General features: G+C 39.2%; 2 protein-coding genes across 8 annotated transcripts in view; one reads left to right on the top strand and one right to left on the bottom strand.

Annotated features, from left to right (window-relative positions):
• The window catches only part of LOC129732403 (uncharacterized), a 596,785-nt gene that overhangs the window by 284,037 nt on the left and 295,326 nt on the right, over positions 1-17,422 (top strand). The gene's annotated exons all lie outside the window — the stretch shown is intronic.
• Positions 1-17,422, bottom strand: part of LOC129732404 (uncharacterized) — a 104,734-nt gene that overhangs the window by 19,842 nt on the left and 67,470 nt on the right. For all 6 annotated transcript variants that reach the window (XM_055693259.1, XM_055693258.1, XM_055693261.1 and 3 more), the window contains exon 12: positions 2,332-2,467. In XM_055693259.1, the coding sequence (XP_055549234.1) occupies positions 2,332-2,467 (136 nt within the window). The remainder of the gene's footprint in view (positions 1-2,331; positions 2,468-17,422) is intronic.

The following is a 17,422-nucleotide window of genomic DNA, read 5'->3' as shown; positions in this document are numbered from 1 at the left end:
TTCAAACAAAATTTTCCTGATATGGAAAAGTGAAGAAATTTATGCTGGATAACCAAGTTTACTTATCCAATCAACTGCTTGAAAATAAGGTTGAGAAAAGCTTGCACAGGGTAGTTATATTTTATCCTGTTTATTTTCCGTCAACCTTATTCTGCCACTTGTTCGTACCAATCACTGGCAATATGACTTGACTCAGGGCCCCCATGACCTACGATTATTTATTTCCTAGACACAAAAAAAGAAACAAAACACAACAAGGTTAACAATAGCTTTAAAGAATTGCCTTTGTGCAACTTTAACTAATTTTAATCAATCGCGGACAACCACAGTTTTTGCTCTCAGATAAACACTGTTATGTTATTGTCACTATGAAAGTTTTCTAAAGTAATTGAATTAGCACTAATTGGAATAATGTTATGTCGCCACTGTACGAGCAAACCACAAAATAGCACTCATTTTTATTATAGTTTTATTCCCGCAAGGGAAAAAAACAATTCTTTCATTGTAGCAATCCTCACTGCTTTGTTGCCCGCCAAAAATCATAATGCAGAAAACGATATGAGTGACATCGTTTGATATTAGCGCTTTGTGTTGCATCATTCTCCGGGGCGAAATACTTTCTACTACTCTGACCGAAGTACGGCACTGCCTCCGACTTGTGAGGCTCGTATTATTATGCGTACATGCGATTGAAGCTGGCTTGGCACCGAAGCAAAGCAGATAGGGGAGGATTGTACAAAACGCACCAGTTAAGCATTTTCGCGATTTACAGCGCTTCAAATCATTTCAAAGCGACATTGAACGTGTAGGATGATTGTAGGATCTATTTATTGTATGTTTATGACGAAGTTAATCATAAAATACTCGATTTCAATGTCTTTTTTGGTAAAAATTACAATTGCCGCCAAACAAGCCCGTGCCCAAAACGCACCACAACAAAGGCCAGTATGCTACAAAGCAGGTGGCTAATATGCCACTAGCAGAAATCAGCACACGAAGTGAGAAGCGCTTGAAGTCTCGAAAGTAAAATAAAAAATAATGGAACATGCTCTAAGTTGTCAAGCAATCCCCTGCAAGCTCTTCATAGTGCATTCCGCCCCAATTTTTGTTTTGATTGTTTTTAAGTAAAAGTTGACGAAAGTTAGTGAAATAATTTGAAATACTCATAGTATTATAAACTCCCAAAGTGTAAAGGTTTGGGGAACCATAGTTTTTTGTATTATTTACTAGTCAGTTAATCATAAAAGCTTAAATAAAATACATGAATAATTACATGTTGAACAGAGCCACAGCCAATTGCACAGTTTTTTGAGTATTTTAGTCATTATGGCACACTTTTTTATATGAGAACTGTGGAGAAGCTGGGTTTTTATGAGAAAAGCGAAGAATTTCGTCTTAAAAAGCCACATGTGTAAATATTTTAAGGAATTAATAGCATAGGCCATCTTACCCAACTGGTGCGTCTTGTACGGTTCTCCCCTAAATGCTACACATTATGCATTTTCCGACTTTTTTGCAGCATCATACATTGCACTCTTGGCACACATTTTTCCCCGCTCCAGGGCCAATGTTCTGTTTTTAAATCAACGACAGTAAAAGAGGCAACCAAACATCCTCTCGAGTAAGAAATTATGGCGTCCCCGGCAAAACGCTTTGTTCGGAGTTCTTTTATCACATTTTCCAATAAATTGGAAACGAACAAACGCTCACACAAAAATATGTCAACATTTTGCATCCTTTCCTCAAACAATGACAGTGCGAGACAGTGATAATACTGTTGTTTGAGATTGCAATCCCCAGCTTCCAAGCGCAAATTTAATGCGTCATTTTTTGTTCGACGGAAAAAACAATTATTGAGTGTCAGCTTGATGCCGGAGCAGTGGGAAAGCAAAAGCAAGTTGAGAAAAGTCCCTACAACAATCAAAACTTTTATTTACTCGCACCATGTGACTTTCCAATCCAGGCTGCGAACAGTTGGCAAGTGCAAATAAAATGCCAACATCAGGCTGTTCAGTAGGTTGTCCGAGTCTCCCCCTCCATGCCATAAATCTTTACTCAGTGCATAAGCAGCAGCACCAGCAGAGCTCGAGTGGCATTCTACAATTTTCTCTTTAACTTTTACTATCGAGTGCTTGGGAAGGACCTTCACTACTGTCTCGGACTCATAAAAGCGATGGTAGTGAAACCGAAGTTGGTTCACTACTCGACATATTCCAGCCGACTATAATACCTATACTTATCCTAAACCAACATCCGAAACAAACAGGCTTCTGATCCTATGGAAGTCGCCATTAGACCACTGAAGTCCCGAGCAAATAATAACCGACTTACCTCGTTGGCAGCGTTGCCCGAGTAGCTCATTCGCTTCACCTTGCGATAGGTATCGTCATCAACAGCCTCCTTCAACGCTTGCTCCAAGGCCGTCTCCAAGCTGCGAGCCTTCGGGTCCTTCTCTAGCTCGGCGTACCTGTCATCGAGTAGAAAGGAATAAAAAGAAAACAGCAAAGTCAATAATGTTGAACAATGGAGGAAAATCACAGTCTTTTTTGCGACAAGGGGTTTTTCATAAAAGGTCAATATAGAAACGATTATTTGCCTCTTCGTAACAATTTTTGCAAAGAACCGACATTACTAAAAGGGAATTTGAAACTTTGTTGCCAATATCCAATATCTAAACTAAAATGAATCATAGGCAGCTTTCACCGCACAAGTACTAAAGCAATCAGTTAGAATGCGAAATCCAAAAAATATTTCAATAGGTTAGGAGAGATTCGTAAGTTCGGTCTAAAAGTTTTCAATACCTTCAACTCCAGCTGTCCAATGGTTTTAGAACCGACCACTAGAAGCGCTGCTGTAAAATTTGCAGTGATTTCGAATTTAAACAGTCTCGAGTCTGATTGAAAATTGTTTCAATATTCTCGATTTTTCGAAGTAAATCTTTCATTTAGGTCCAGTCCAATTTAAACTCAAAATACGGTGAAATTTAAAGTATAGAAATAAATATGGGTCCAGAGTTGAGTATCGGAACCTATACCTAACATTTTTATAGTTCGAATCAGCGTTGCCAGGTATCCAGATTTATCTGGATTATCCAGATTTTTGAACATTAATCCAGGTAGACAGCTTTGATGTTCAATTATCCAGATTTATCATGGATGATCCAGATTTTATCCAGATTTTATTTTCTCTGTTCCGTAAAAAGGTCATCACTTCAAATTTGGCGCGAAATTTTGCAATTTTGTCACCTCAAATTTTGCGTACCCCAAGACTTTTATTCAAAAAATTTAACTTTCACCCCACGAAATGACTGCCAGATTTTTTCCAGATTTTTATTTTGCCTTTTCCAGATTTTTTAAAAAATGACCTGGCGACGCTGGTTCGAATCCAAAATAATTTGCTCACATATAAAATATAAATTTGTGATATAGTAGCAAAGTTTTAAGGATTTTGTTACCATGCTTACTAGTAGAGTTTTCAATATTTCCGGAAATTGATTTCCCGAGAAGCGGCAATGAAAAATATCTTTTCCCGGGACCCTGGGATGAAAAAAATCTTAGCAAATATGAGATTTAAAATAAAGTTTATTATCAAAAGGTAACAAAAATCGTTTATAATTTCATTATCAATTCGCATGCAAAACAGAATATATATTCAAGTTTACATCAGAAATTCACGATCGATTTTTGTTACCAATATTTGCAGACGAGGAGGTTTCAGGTTGCTAAATTAGTTCTCAAGTTAGAAGGAATTTGTGTTTCATTTGTAACTATCATACGAACCTTTCCCAGCCCCAAAAACCCTTACATACAAATTTTCACGTCGATTTGTTCAGTAGTTTTCAAGTCTATATGGATCAAACAGACAGACAGGACCGCATTTTTATATGTGTAGATTAGAATTACGTTATGTCGTGTTTTAAAAAATTCAACCAATAACACAAAATGGCATCTTTTGCCTATAAAAACATCTATATGGATCTTCCGAAGCCAGTTTCTTGTGACGTAATATTTTTGTTCATTGTTGTCGCCGATGACTATTTCGTTCCACTCAGCCAAAATGAACCTTACCGAAACACTTTTTCACTGACACTGACCGATGACTTGACAATCTTCGTTAACGAAAGAAACAAGGAAGAGTATATGAACATTGCATGGAAGTGAAATATTCCATAGGTATATAGTAAAAAGAAATAAACTGATTTTGCTCTCTTGTTACCATCGCATGAAATATAATGAGGTGTTTTGACAGTTCACTTCCATGCAAAAAGCGGGAAGGGAGAACTCTGAAAGGATTGTAAAAAAATAACGTTTATGGACGCTTTTTTTCACTTTCAGTCATTAGTGTCAACAAATATCATCCCTGGCACAATACCCCTTCTTTGGATAAATGATAATAAATGAAACACAAAATTCTGCATAGCTCAAGAACCAATCAAGTAAATGGAACCAAATTTAGCAAGTGGAAGTTTTTTGGAGCAAGAAATATTTCTATTGTGGTTCGACATCGACATTCAGCAGGAGGAACTTTTAAAGGAGAGAGTTTGAAAGGGAGTGGTCCCAAACACAAGTTTCTGCATAACTCCATACTCGAAAGTTAACAAGGAAATGGAATCAAATCTAACATTTCAATCTAACATCTACTCTAGGAGAAGGGATGGGTCCTTCCCACACTAATGAAACACATATTTCAACTAATCTTCAAAGAATTGCTTGAAATGATCGATATGATGCACAGAAGCCAAAAATCGACCCCAGTGGCCATTTTGTAATTAAAAATGGCGACTTCCGCTTTCTGGCAAATAGACCTAAATGACCGAATACCATCAAATATGGGTAACCGGAATGATACCCAGTGGACAACAACTGACTCCACATATCACTTTCAAAATTCAATATGACTACTTCTGCCATCTGGAAAACAGCTTAAATGAAAGAATACTATCCAAAACGGGTATTTTCGTAATTAGTATAATGCACAGGAGCCAAAAATTGACCCCAATAATTGTTAGCGATTGGCAATGGAGTTATTTGATTAATTTCGTTCCCGCAGTAATTCTGAGCTTAATATCGACGGCAATGAAAAATATCATTTCCCGGGACCCTGGGATGAAAAAAATCTTAGCAAAAATGAGATTTAAAACAAAGTTTATTATCAAAAGGTAACAAAAATCGTTTATAATTTCATTATCAATTCGCATGCAAAACAGAATATATATATTCAAGTTTACATCAGAAATTTGCGATCGATTTTTGTTACCAATATTTGCAGACGAGAAGGTTTCAGGTTGCTTAATTAGTTCTCAAGTTAGAAGGAATTTGTGTTTCATTTGTAACTATCATACGAACCTTTCCCAGCCCCAAAAACCCTTACATACAAATTTTCACGTCGATTTGTTCAGTAGTTTTCAAGTCTATATGGATCAAACAGACAGACAGGACCGCATTTTTATATGTGTAGATTGAAATTACGTTATGTCGTGTTTTAAAAAATTCAACCAATAACACAAAATGGCATCTTTTGCCTATAAAAACATCAATATGGATCTTCCGAAGCCACTTTCTTGTGACGTAATATTTTTGTCCATTGTTGTCGCCGATGACTATTTCGTTCCACTCAGCCAAAATGAACCTTTCCGAAACACTTTTTCACTGACACTGACCGATGACTTGACAATCTTCGTTAACAAAAGAAACAAGGAAGAGTATATGAACATTACATGAAAGTGAAATATTCCATAGGTATATAGTAAAAAGAAATAAACTGATTTTGCTCTCTTGTTTCCATCGCATGAAATATAATGAGGTGTTTTGACAGTTCACTTCCATGCAAAAGCGGGAAGGGAGAACTCTGAAAGGATTGTAAAAAAATAACGTTTATGGACGCTTTTTTTCACTTTCAGTCATTAGTGTCAACAAATATCATCCCTGGCACAATACCCCTTCTTTGGATAAATGATAATAAATGAAACACAAAATTCTGCATAGCTCAAGAACCAATCAAGTAAATGGAACCAAATTTAGCAAGTGGAAGTTTTTTGGAGCAAGAAATATTTCTATTGTGGTTCGACATCGACATTCAGCAGGAGGAACTTTTAAAGGAGAGAGTTTGAAAGGGAGTGGTCCCAAACACAAGTTTCTGCATAACTCCATACTCGAAAGTTAACAAGGAAATGGAATCAAATCTAACATTTCAATCTAACATCTACTCTAGGAGAAGGGATGGGTCCTTCCCACACTAATGAAACACATATTTCAACTAATCTTCAAAGAATTGCTTGAAATGATCGATATGATGCACAGAAGCCAAAAATCGACCCCAGTGGCCATTTTGTAATTAAAAATGGCGACTTCCGCTTTCTGGCAAATAGACCTAAATGACCGAATACCATCAAATATGGGTAACCGGAATGATACCCAGTGGACAACAACTGACTCCACATATCACTTTCAAAATTCAATATGACTACTTCTGCCATCTGGAAAACAGCTTAAATGAAAGAATACTATCCAAAACGGGTATTTTCGTAATTAGTATAATGCACAGGAGCCAAAAATTGACCCCAATAATTGTTAGCGATTGGCAATGGAGTTATTTGATTAATTTCGTTCCCGCAGTAATTCTGAGCTTAATATCGACGAAACAGAAATTCATTTCGAATGTGTTTCCGAAAATCTTTCAGAATCATGTAAACCATGATTGAGTGCACTTAGAATCTTGACGGTAGAAAATAAAAATGCCGTGGTAAAAAATAGAAGGAGGGTGGTATCCAAGACACGACCGCATAGTTGACGTAGGACTATAATAGTTTTATATTTCCCTTTGAGGCTTTGTTTGATTTGAGCTCGTTTTACTTCTGGCACGGTTAGATTTTGGCACACATGTGCCAAAAACGAGCGATTATGTCTAATCACATTTCTTAATTTTCTTGATTATTTGAATCAATTTAACCTTAATATCCCCAAAAAGAGTATTTTGGTTCTTTATGTTGCCGAAGTGGATGACCGGAATCGGTAAAACGGTTCCTGGAATATGCACATGTGCCGGTAATATAATGATCATGCATGATGAAAGCAGTACTAAGCCACTAATTACTCGGGTAGTAATATCAATTATCTAGGTCGTCAGCCTCAATTCATCAAGCGACACATCAAACGACTTCGAACTAAAACTACTTCATTGGTGGAAATATCTATGAAAAAAAGTCATGAGAAGAGAACCGTTCATTTTTTGCATGGTTCAATCTTGACAACAAGAAAATTCTGCCGTGTCGTGTTTGGCAAAATCGAACGGGGTCTATATTTTGATTATTTATTTGCAGCCTCTATTTTAGAAATAAAAAATATTCTCTTTATAATTGATAAAAACCTTTTATTCTAATACAGTCAATTTTCTTCAATACGCGAAAATGCAAGCTTCTATACAGACCTTAATTGAGTACGAATGAGTAGAAATTAAACAACATTTATTTGTCTTGTGAACGATGGCTCACTCTCCGATCACCAAGCGGCAAAGATATCACATAATAAAATTTTCCTGCAATTACAAGTTCGTGGAAAAAATAACTACAAAGAATTATAGTTTTTAAACAAAAATGTATATTCACAGAAAATTTAGAATGGACATTAGAAAAACAGAGTGTAGAGTTCAAAAATAAACAACGCATTTTATCTGTACAATGAACCTAATTTATATATTCTGCTATCTGCCTCGACCGGCACGTACAGAATTTTGTTGTCCCCGGTGGCGCAGTGTATTTTACGGCACCCGAATAATTATATTGAATTCTGATATTTGCTACTATACGAAACAGGAAGAAGAAGAAGACAATTCAAACGGCAATTCGATTGTGTTACAAATCGCAAAAAGATATCTACGCGTTAGCCCAACACGCCCCACTGTGCGTCGACAGCGGCAATGTGGCCTTCACTTGGCTTGGCTGCAGACACAAATAAATATCGATTTCTACTGCACTGATAGACGACGAGTGACCAGCGCTCTATTCATACATTACTCGGTGCAGTACTGTTGCCAGCATGTTTTCCTTCAAGACATCAGTTTTAATAACATTCTAACCGCAGAACGTAAAACTGTCTGATATTGGAGGTGGTTACGAGCTTTCCGAAAAAGCTTCACCTTCAAGACATTAAAATAGTCTAGGCTCATGGAAGCGAACATCAGTTGACCTATTGGGACGGGGAGATTCTGTCATTTTTTTTGCCATCGCTGTACAAAATATCACAGCAGGCGGTTGGTGTCTACTCATGAAGTCAGTGCCAGGCGTGCTCGCATGTGATTGGTACATTGTTCGTGAAAATACGACCTTGAAAATTTTGTGAAATTTTCACTGTTCAACAATGATATGATAATGATAACTGAGGAATCACAAAATTGTCCATCATTTTATCAATCCAACAACATATTGATTATTGTAATCCATCATGTGGTTACATCAGTATTTTTTGTTTTTTTGACGTAGAACTACGTTTTACTTTAGCATACCACACAGGGATGCAAACTGAAAAACTGGGACGAAATTTGTCACTTTTCAAATGCTTAGAGGTCAGTTGGTTTTCAACCGATTTTCTTCATTCTTGCAGCAATCGATTGGAAAATCATACACGCATCTGCCCAAATGCAGAAAAAGGTTGTTTGAATCTACGAACTATTTCACTATTGAAAATTGTCAAGCCTTGTTGGAATAAAAATAACGTCCTCTGATGGGTCGCTTGCTTGCTGTGTGTGTATGATATGGTATGATGTGTGTATGGTATGATAATATGGTATGATGTGTGTGTATGAATGATATGATTTGTTTGTGTGTGTCTGTATGATATGGTATGATGTGTATGTGTCTGTAAAAAAAAACAAAGCCTTGGTGCTACATTCCGTATCGGAACTCGACCTTCTGTTTATTATACACAGACCTCGCAGCCAACTGTTGAGTGTACAGGACAATTGCGGGGCTAGCGCTACGATCCTACTGACACTAACAGTCTCTCCCGAGCCGAGACACGAACCTACGACGACTGGCTTGTTAGGCCAGCATCGTACCTCGAGACCAGCTGGGAGATGTGTATGTGTCTGTATGATATGGTATGATGTGGGTGTCTATGATATGGTATGATTTGTGTGTGTGCTGTGTATGGTTTTTAACTCGGCACGTTCTGCTAACTGTTGAATCCGGTTCACGAAATTCACAATCATTCATTAGTAGACATTATAACTCATTACCCAAGTAAAAATATTGGTTTTATCAAAGTTTTATAGCACTCAATACAGCCAAAAAAGCGCTATGAAACTTTGATAAAACCAGTTGTGTTACTAGGGTAATGAAATACTTAATGCATTTGTTAATAGTGTACGTAGTTCTACGTCATTTATGCGGTCGTGTCTTGGATACAACCTCCTACTTTTTTTTTAATAATAAGAATTCGTGGAAATCAACAGATTGTATGAATAATTAGTAGATTGGAAGAATAATCCCGAAGAAGTAACCAACTATTCAACGGATCATGCTTAGCAATCTGAACCAATCAAAATTGTGTAAAAAAATCATTACTCTAGTTACGGGACGGGTGTTGATTACACTTTTCGTAGGGGAACTGCTCCATTATTCATCTCATTGAGCCGATATTCACGAAGAATGTACGGATTAAACACCAAATTTTCACGAAATCATTTAACAAATAAACAAAATACGCCTACGTGCTCTTATGAAATCGTTCAGCATTATATATTAAGTAAACTTAACTAGATTTATCCTGAATTTTGTAAAACAAACAATTTTTCACAACGCTTCCATATCCATCTCAAAACTTGAATCACTGCTCAATTATTCATCTGACGACGTCCCTATATTTATCGCACTGTTAATCATGAATGAATCACATTGTCATGAATGAACGTAACCACAGCCCGTCGTAGTAGGTTACCTAGATCCGCTGTAGTTGTTTACGTGCAAAACTTGTTTTCTGTGGTAGGTGATTGAATCAAATTTAGATCAAATTTAGAGCTTTTAAGTGAGTTTTTGAGGATCCTATTTTATCTCAAGTGAACTAAGAAGAATCCATTCCATGGATTAGCAGATTGGTTTAGTTAGAAAATATGTGTTTTTTCCTGTTTTCAATTGTGTTTTCATGTTGTAGGAGATGAATATAAGGGCTGAGATGAATAATGGAGCAGTTCCCCTATGAATCTTCTAATTTTTTGAGTTGTGCAGAAATCTTGAAAATTTAAATTTTCGAAATCTTGAAAATTTTAAATTGCTGTATCTTTTAAACTTTAGATTTTGTTTTTTTTTTTCTACTGTAAAATCGTCTGCCATACACATTGGCGTGGACAACATCAATGTTACATGGGGGACAGTTTGAAAAAAAAAACGCAATGTTGGCAACAAGGCAGAGCCTTATTGATTACTTAGTTCGATTCTACATCTAAAACCCTTCAAAAACAAGATCAAGGTCAAAGTTGTAGCTCCTCGGAGTTCCGAGATCTGATATCTATAAATTAAAAGAAATTTTTTTCTTAATTCGCAAAATGTGAGGGCAGTCGGAGGTCCACCAATCGGTACAAAATCTTGAATTTATAAGTTCTAGCCCAAAATTCATCGACTCTCAAATTTTGGTTGAAATCTGACATGGTCGATGCATCCGACACTTCAAATGGAATGTGAACCTGGATTCGAACATACGACGACTGGCTTGTTAGCCAGTACTCGTGAACAGTTAGGAGATACACATATGTAGAGTCAAACGTGCGCTACAAAATGATGTTAAGAGATATTTTTTTTTTCCTCATCTATAGTTTATTGACACGGCACAAATACAATTCAATGTTTAACGGCGCCAATTATATCTGGTAGCTTACTTTCTAAAGTATCTTAATAACTAAAAGCAAATTTTTTATCCTCGCTGCCGACTAAACTAAATCTAACTTAATGCTAGGATATTTTGCATTAAAAGCACAGGTTTGCTGTTTGATGGTTTTCATTGCCATAGGTAAGCAGCATATTAAATTTGTTCCGCTGCTGGGCCAAGATATTACGGACTGGCATATTGGGTTGTTTCCATCGGGCCTTGAGAGTATCGCGCGGGTCTGATTGCTGTTTCCGTATCCGGGGTCTTAACGTGTTCTTGTCGTTTGGTTGGATGTAGGCGGAGAGGGATAGGACTAAACTGGGGCGTGGATGGATTTCAGGAGAACGTATATAAGGGACATGTGGGATAGGTCACGGCTCGCCAAGACATCACGAACAGGAACAGCCGGCTGCCTACCTTCGGCCAGCAGGGAAGCTATTAATCTAGACCTGGCGTCACGGTGTACAGAGCATGACCGAACAACGTGCTCTATGTCGTGATAACCTTCACCACAGGCACAGATACCACTCTCCCCGAGCCCAACACGACGGAGATACGCATCAAATCTATAGTGATTGGACATAAGCCGGGACATCACGCAAATGAAATCCCGACCTACATCCAACCCCTTGAACCACGGGTTCGTCGATACCTTGGGGATTATGGAATGTAACCACCTTCCCAGTTCCCCCTTGGGCCAAGAATTTTGCCAACTGATGATCGTATTCTGACGTACAAATGCGAAAAATTCATTAAAGGCAATTGGTCTTTCATAAATATCACCGTTTCTTGCGCCCACCTTAGCCAAAGAGTCCGCTTTCTCATTACCCGGTATCGAGCAGTGAGAAGGGACCCACGCTAAGGTAATCTGAGTAGATTTTTCGGATAAAGCACTCAGATGTTCCCGTATTTTCCCCAGGAAATACGGAGAGTGCCTAACATCTTTCATCGATCGGAGAGCCTCAATGGAACTGAGACTGTCCGTAAAGATGAAATAATGGTCCGTGGGCATTTTTTCGATAACCCCTAGGGTGTACTGAATTGCAGCTAATTCTGCGACGTAAACAGAAGCAGGATTATCGAGCTTATGGGAGACGGTTAAATTGTTATTGAAGATACCGAAGCCAGTGGACCCATCAAGAAGTGATCCGTCAGTGTAGTACATATTGTCGCAGTTGATGTTTCGATATTTATTGGAAAAAAATTTAGGGATCTGCTGCACGCGTAAATGATCCGGGATTCCACGAGTTTCTTCTATCATGGATGTATCGAAAAACACAGTAGAATCAGAAGTATTTGATAAGTCGACACGATTTGGAATATTCGAAGAAGGGTTAATATTTTGGGACATGTGATTGAAATACAATGTCATAAAACGGGTTTGAGAATTAAGTTCGATTAACCTTTCAAAATTTTCAATCACGGGACGGTTCAAGACCTCACATTTGATTAGAATACGAGAAGACAGGCTCCAGAAGCGGTTTTTCAATGGTGGAACTCCAGCTAAGATCTCCAAACTCATCGTATGGGTCGATTGCATGCAACCCAAGGCGATACGCAGACAACGATATTGTATTCGCTCCAGTTTGATCAAATGTGTGTTTGCTGCGGAGCGGAAGCAGAAACACCCGTACTCAATAACAGACAGTATCGTTGTTTGGTAAAGCCTTATAAGGTCTCCTGGGTGGGCTCCCCACCATTGTCCGGTTATTGTACGAAGAAAATTCACTCTTTGTTGACATTTTTTCATCAGATACCTCACGTGACAACCCCAGGTGCCTTCAGAGTCGAACCAGATACCAAGATATTTGTGTACCAAAACCTGAGAAATCGTTTTACCCATTAATTGTGTTTGAAGCTGAGCAGGTTCATGCTTCCTAGAAAAAACTACTATCTCAGTCTTCTCCGGAGAGAATTCGATACCTAGCTGTAAAGCCCAAGCAGACAAATTGTCCAAGGTATCTTGCAATGGTCCTTGCAAATCGGCAGCTTTGGCTCCAGTAACAGAGATTACACTGTCGTCTGCAAGTTGTCTTATCGTGCATGAATTTGCCAGACATTCGTCGATGTCATTTACATAAAAGTTGTAAAGAAGGGGGCTTAAACATGAGCCCTGGGGAAGACCCATGTAGCTAATGCGAAAAGTTGCCAAATCGCCGTGCGTAAAATGCATGTGGAGAAAATCCTTGTCGGTGAAGTTTACCCGAAAGAATGTCAATAGAAACGGAATCAAAAGCCCCCTTAATGTCCAAGAACGCAGACGCCATTTGTTTTTGCGAGCATACGCCAGCTGAATATCTGTTGAAAGCAACGCAAGACAATCATTCGTCCCTTTGGCACGGCGGAAGCCAAATTGAGTATCTGATAGTAGACCATTTGATTCGACCCAATGGTCTAAACGACGGAGTATCATTTTTTCCATCAATTTCCGGATACAGGATAGCATTGCAATCGGCCTATAAGAGTTGTGATCAGAAGCTGGTTTCCCTGGTTTTTGGATGGCGATCACCTTCACTTGCCTCCAATCCTGCGGTACAATGTTTTGCTCCAGGAACTTATTGAACAAGTTCAACAAGCACCTCCTGGCATTGCCGGGTAGATTCTTCAACAAGTTGAATTTGATTCTATCTAACCCAGGCGCGTTTTTGTTACAGGACAGGAGGGCAACTGAAAATTCTGCCATCGTAAAAGGTGATTCTATCGCGTCGTGGCCCGGAGACGCATCGCGAACAATGTTTTGCTCAGGAACAGAGTCCGGACATACTTTCCTGGCAAAATCGAATATCCACCGACTTGAAGACTCCTCGCTTTCGTTGACCGTTACGCGATTCCGCATTCTTCGGGCTGTGTTCCAAAGAGTGCTCATCGATGTCTCCCTCGACGTCTCGTTCACGAACCGACGCCAATATCCGCGTTTCTTTGCTTTAGCCAAACTTTTAAGCTTGGTATCAAGCTCCGAATACCGTAAATAGTCGCCAGGTATACCTCCCTTCTGGAAGGCCAAAAACGCGTCGGATCTTTGCGTGTAGACATCGGAGCACTCTTGGTCCCACCACGGAGTGGGAGGCCGTTCTTTGATCGTCACGCCGCGATATTTCTTCGTTTGGGCTTGCAACGCGGCGTCGAGAATCAAGCCCGCGTGGAGGTTGTATTCTTCAAGTGGTGGATGATGTTGAATCGACTCGACCGCTTTTGAAATCATTTCCTCGTATAACTTCCAATCGACATTCCGTGTGAGGTCATACGGAATGTCAATTGGTCGCATGCGAGTTGACCCGTTTGTAATTGAAATAAGAATAGGCAGATGGTCGCTACCGTGAGGATCGAGGATTACCTTCCATGTGCAATCCAACCGTAGCGACGTCGAACATAAGGATAGATCCAAAGCGCTTGGGCGCGCTGGAGGTTTCGGGATACGTGTCATTTCACCGTTGTTTAAAATAGTCATGTCGAAGTCATCGCAAAGGTTATAGATTAAAGAGGAGCGGTTATCATTGTAAGGGGAACCCCAAGCCACACCATGAGAGTTGAAGTCTCCCAAAATCAAACGTGGCGAGGGAAGAAGTTCTATTAAATCAAAGAGCAACCGTTGCCCAACCTGTGCTCTGGGAGGAATATATATTGAGGCAATACAAAGCTCTTTACCTTGTATTGTCATTTGACATGCGACAACTTCGATGCCTGGAATCGAGGGGAGGTTAATACGATAGATAGAATAGCACTTTTTAATCCCTAAAAGTACTCCTCCATATGGGGTGTCTCGATCAAGGCGAATAATATTAAAATCATGGAAGTTAAGATCAATATTTGAAGTAAGCCAAGTTTCACAAAGGGAAAATGCATCGCATTTGTTTTTATTTATCAAAACTTTAAGTGAATCAATTTTTGGTAAAATACTTCTACAATTCCACTGTGAGACAGAGATAGAATCCTTCATATACGCAGTTGAATTAGGCATCGAAGGATACAATCGCTGCAAGGAGGGGCCATTGGGCAGTCAACTGCTTCAAAAATGATCTAACTGTTGGGAGGAATGCTGTAAGAAAAATTTTAATTGGATCGGGTACATTGAAATTTTCAAAAATCCAGTCCACAATGTCAGAAAATTTCACTAATCCAGAGTTTGTTTCATCAACTGGATGTGCAAAAGGAACAACTGGGGTTTTAGATGTTCCTGGCAGTGCTGGAAACTCCCTCTGGGACTTTAAATTTGCAAGCCCAGGAGGAGTTTGCTTCGGTTTTTCCGCAGCACTGTTTGGTTTGTTCGTACTTTTCATTACACTTTGGGAAATCTTAGGACCTTTACGGGAAAGTTTAGGAGAAGAAACATTTTTCCTCTTCCTAGACTCCCCAGGATTGGCATAAGATGTTCCCGCTGATGAATCGTCAGAATCGGTTTCATCAGAGGACAACAGATCAAAGGGGTTCGATGTTATGGTAGAAGTGGTCACGGTATTCTTCAGCATCTCAGCATAAGAACGCTTCGAACACTCCTTAAGTGACCGCTTGATTTTATCTCTGCGCTGCATGTACACCGGGCATGTGGAGAGCTCATGCTGGTTTTCCCCACAGTGAATACATTTTTCAGCATTAACACTGCAAGAATCTCCCGCATGAGTCTCCCCACACTTGCTACATCGTGCCTTATTGCAGCAGTAGGCGGCTGTGTGGCCTTACTGCTTGCAATTGGTGCAATTCATAACACGGGGTACATACAATCGCACAGGCAGACGAACCCGGTCGATCGAGACGTGGCTAGGGAGTGCAGATCCGGCAAACGTAACGCGAAACGAGTCTGACGGAGTGTAAACTTTTTTACCGCCGACGAGAGACATGGACCGCTATTGCTTACAATCCAAAATCTTCGCCTGTGTTTCGGTATTTTTGAAGCAACCGGTTGCGCTTTTTAGGATACACTCGACAGACAGACTCGAATCGGCTATGACACCGTCGATCTCCACGTCTCGTGCGGGTATGTAAACGCGATACTCGCGTGTGAAGAGCTCAGAGCAAGCGATAGCATTGGCCTGTGCCAGATCACTGACCACGACACGGAGCTTGTTAGGTCGGACCTTGGAAATTTCGGTCACGGCCTTGTACCCCTTCGTCAGGTCTTTAGAAATTTGCAGTATGTTTAACCGCTTTGAGTTCACTCCTGCCTTTGGACGAAAATAAACAGTATAGCTGCCCTGTTGAGATCCGTCCGGGTAAAGCCTGGGGCGAGGGGGGACTGGGGAATGAACAGGGGAGGGGGTAACAGAAGGGTCAGGGTCAGGGGGGTTCGGGGATGGTGGCACGGGAGGCGAGGGATCTATATCCATCGCGCTAAATGTAGCGCCCTAGCGCCGACAAGAACACGTACCTATTTGCTTCTTCCTTCCAGCAGTGGTTGTCCGATCGTTCGAAGCTGCACCCAAAGCAGCCAGCAGCACCAGTACAGCAGCACCAATACAGCCACCAGCGGTGAGCCGGGTGTGAGATCACTCAGCACAGCGACACGACTCGACTGTCAAATGATGGCCTTGAATTAGAAAGATCTATTCACTGTGCACAGATCAAAACTGCAGCTGGTATTTTGCACCAATACAGCCAAAGTTGCGAGCCGGGTACAGCACGTAGCGACACAATTCACAATCTAGTTGGCCTTTAGCGCGAATAATACACTCTTTTGTTTGGCTATTCGTACACACGGACCGGATTGTAATAGAACGACCACTTTGCACGTCCGTTTCTGTCGAGTGTTCGACGCGGAATGTTTAGAGATATTTTTTGCTGCAGAAAAAAACGACAAACAAATGAAAAGGGCGTATTTTAATGTGATAATAACTTTTAATAGGATTCATAAATTTTCAATTTCAGCTAAATTATCCTTAAAAGCTCTGAAAGTCGTCCAAGAACAGTTTTGTTGTGAATATTTAAATAGAAAATTTAGAGCAAAATTGACGATTTTTGAAATGCGTTATTGAAAAAGCTCTGAATCGATTATTTTCAAAAATAAAAATAAAACTTTTTCAATAAAGTTGCAAAATTACAATATTGTACTATCTCTAATGTTATTCATAAAAAAACAAAATAGTTAGATTCGAATTTTTATCGAAAATTCATAAATTTTTATAACATGAAAATAAGAATTTCATCATATGTAGAAAAAAGAAAGTTTTTCTCTAAAATATTGCTCACGAATACTGCCACTGAGAGCTAAATTTCTCCCTTATTTCAGGCAGTAATGGTCTTGGTACGAAGTTCGAAGAAGGAAAGGAAAATGAACTACAATATTTCATTTGACTATATGCGATGAGACATCGATATAGGTGTAGTTTAATACCCTTGGAATTGGTAAAACAATATGAAAAACATCTCTGGAACTAAAACTCCCAGATCTGATACGATTTGAAGAAAACAAAAAAAACATTAAGTTCATAATACAAATACGAAGAAAATAAAAGAATTAGTCTTCCTTAACTTAGAGTTTTTGCATAAATTTATATCTTTTGGCCGGAATTGCGTATTTTTTGCAGTAAGGTTATCGTCATAAAAAAAGTATTCCAAGCGATTAAACTAATTGA

The sequence above is a fragment of the Wyeomyia smithii genome, chromosome 3 (assembly GCF_029784165.1).
Source record: "Wyeomyia smithii strain HCP4-BCI-WySm-NY-G18 chromosome 3, ASM2978416v1, whole genome shotgun sequence".
NCBI lineage: Eukaryota > Metazoa > Arthropoda > Insecta > Diptera > Culicidae > Wyeomyia > Wyeomyia smithii.
The sequence above is the reverse complement of the archived record's forward strand: the minus strand, read 5'-3'. Positions and strand labels throughout refer to the sequence as shown.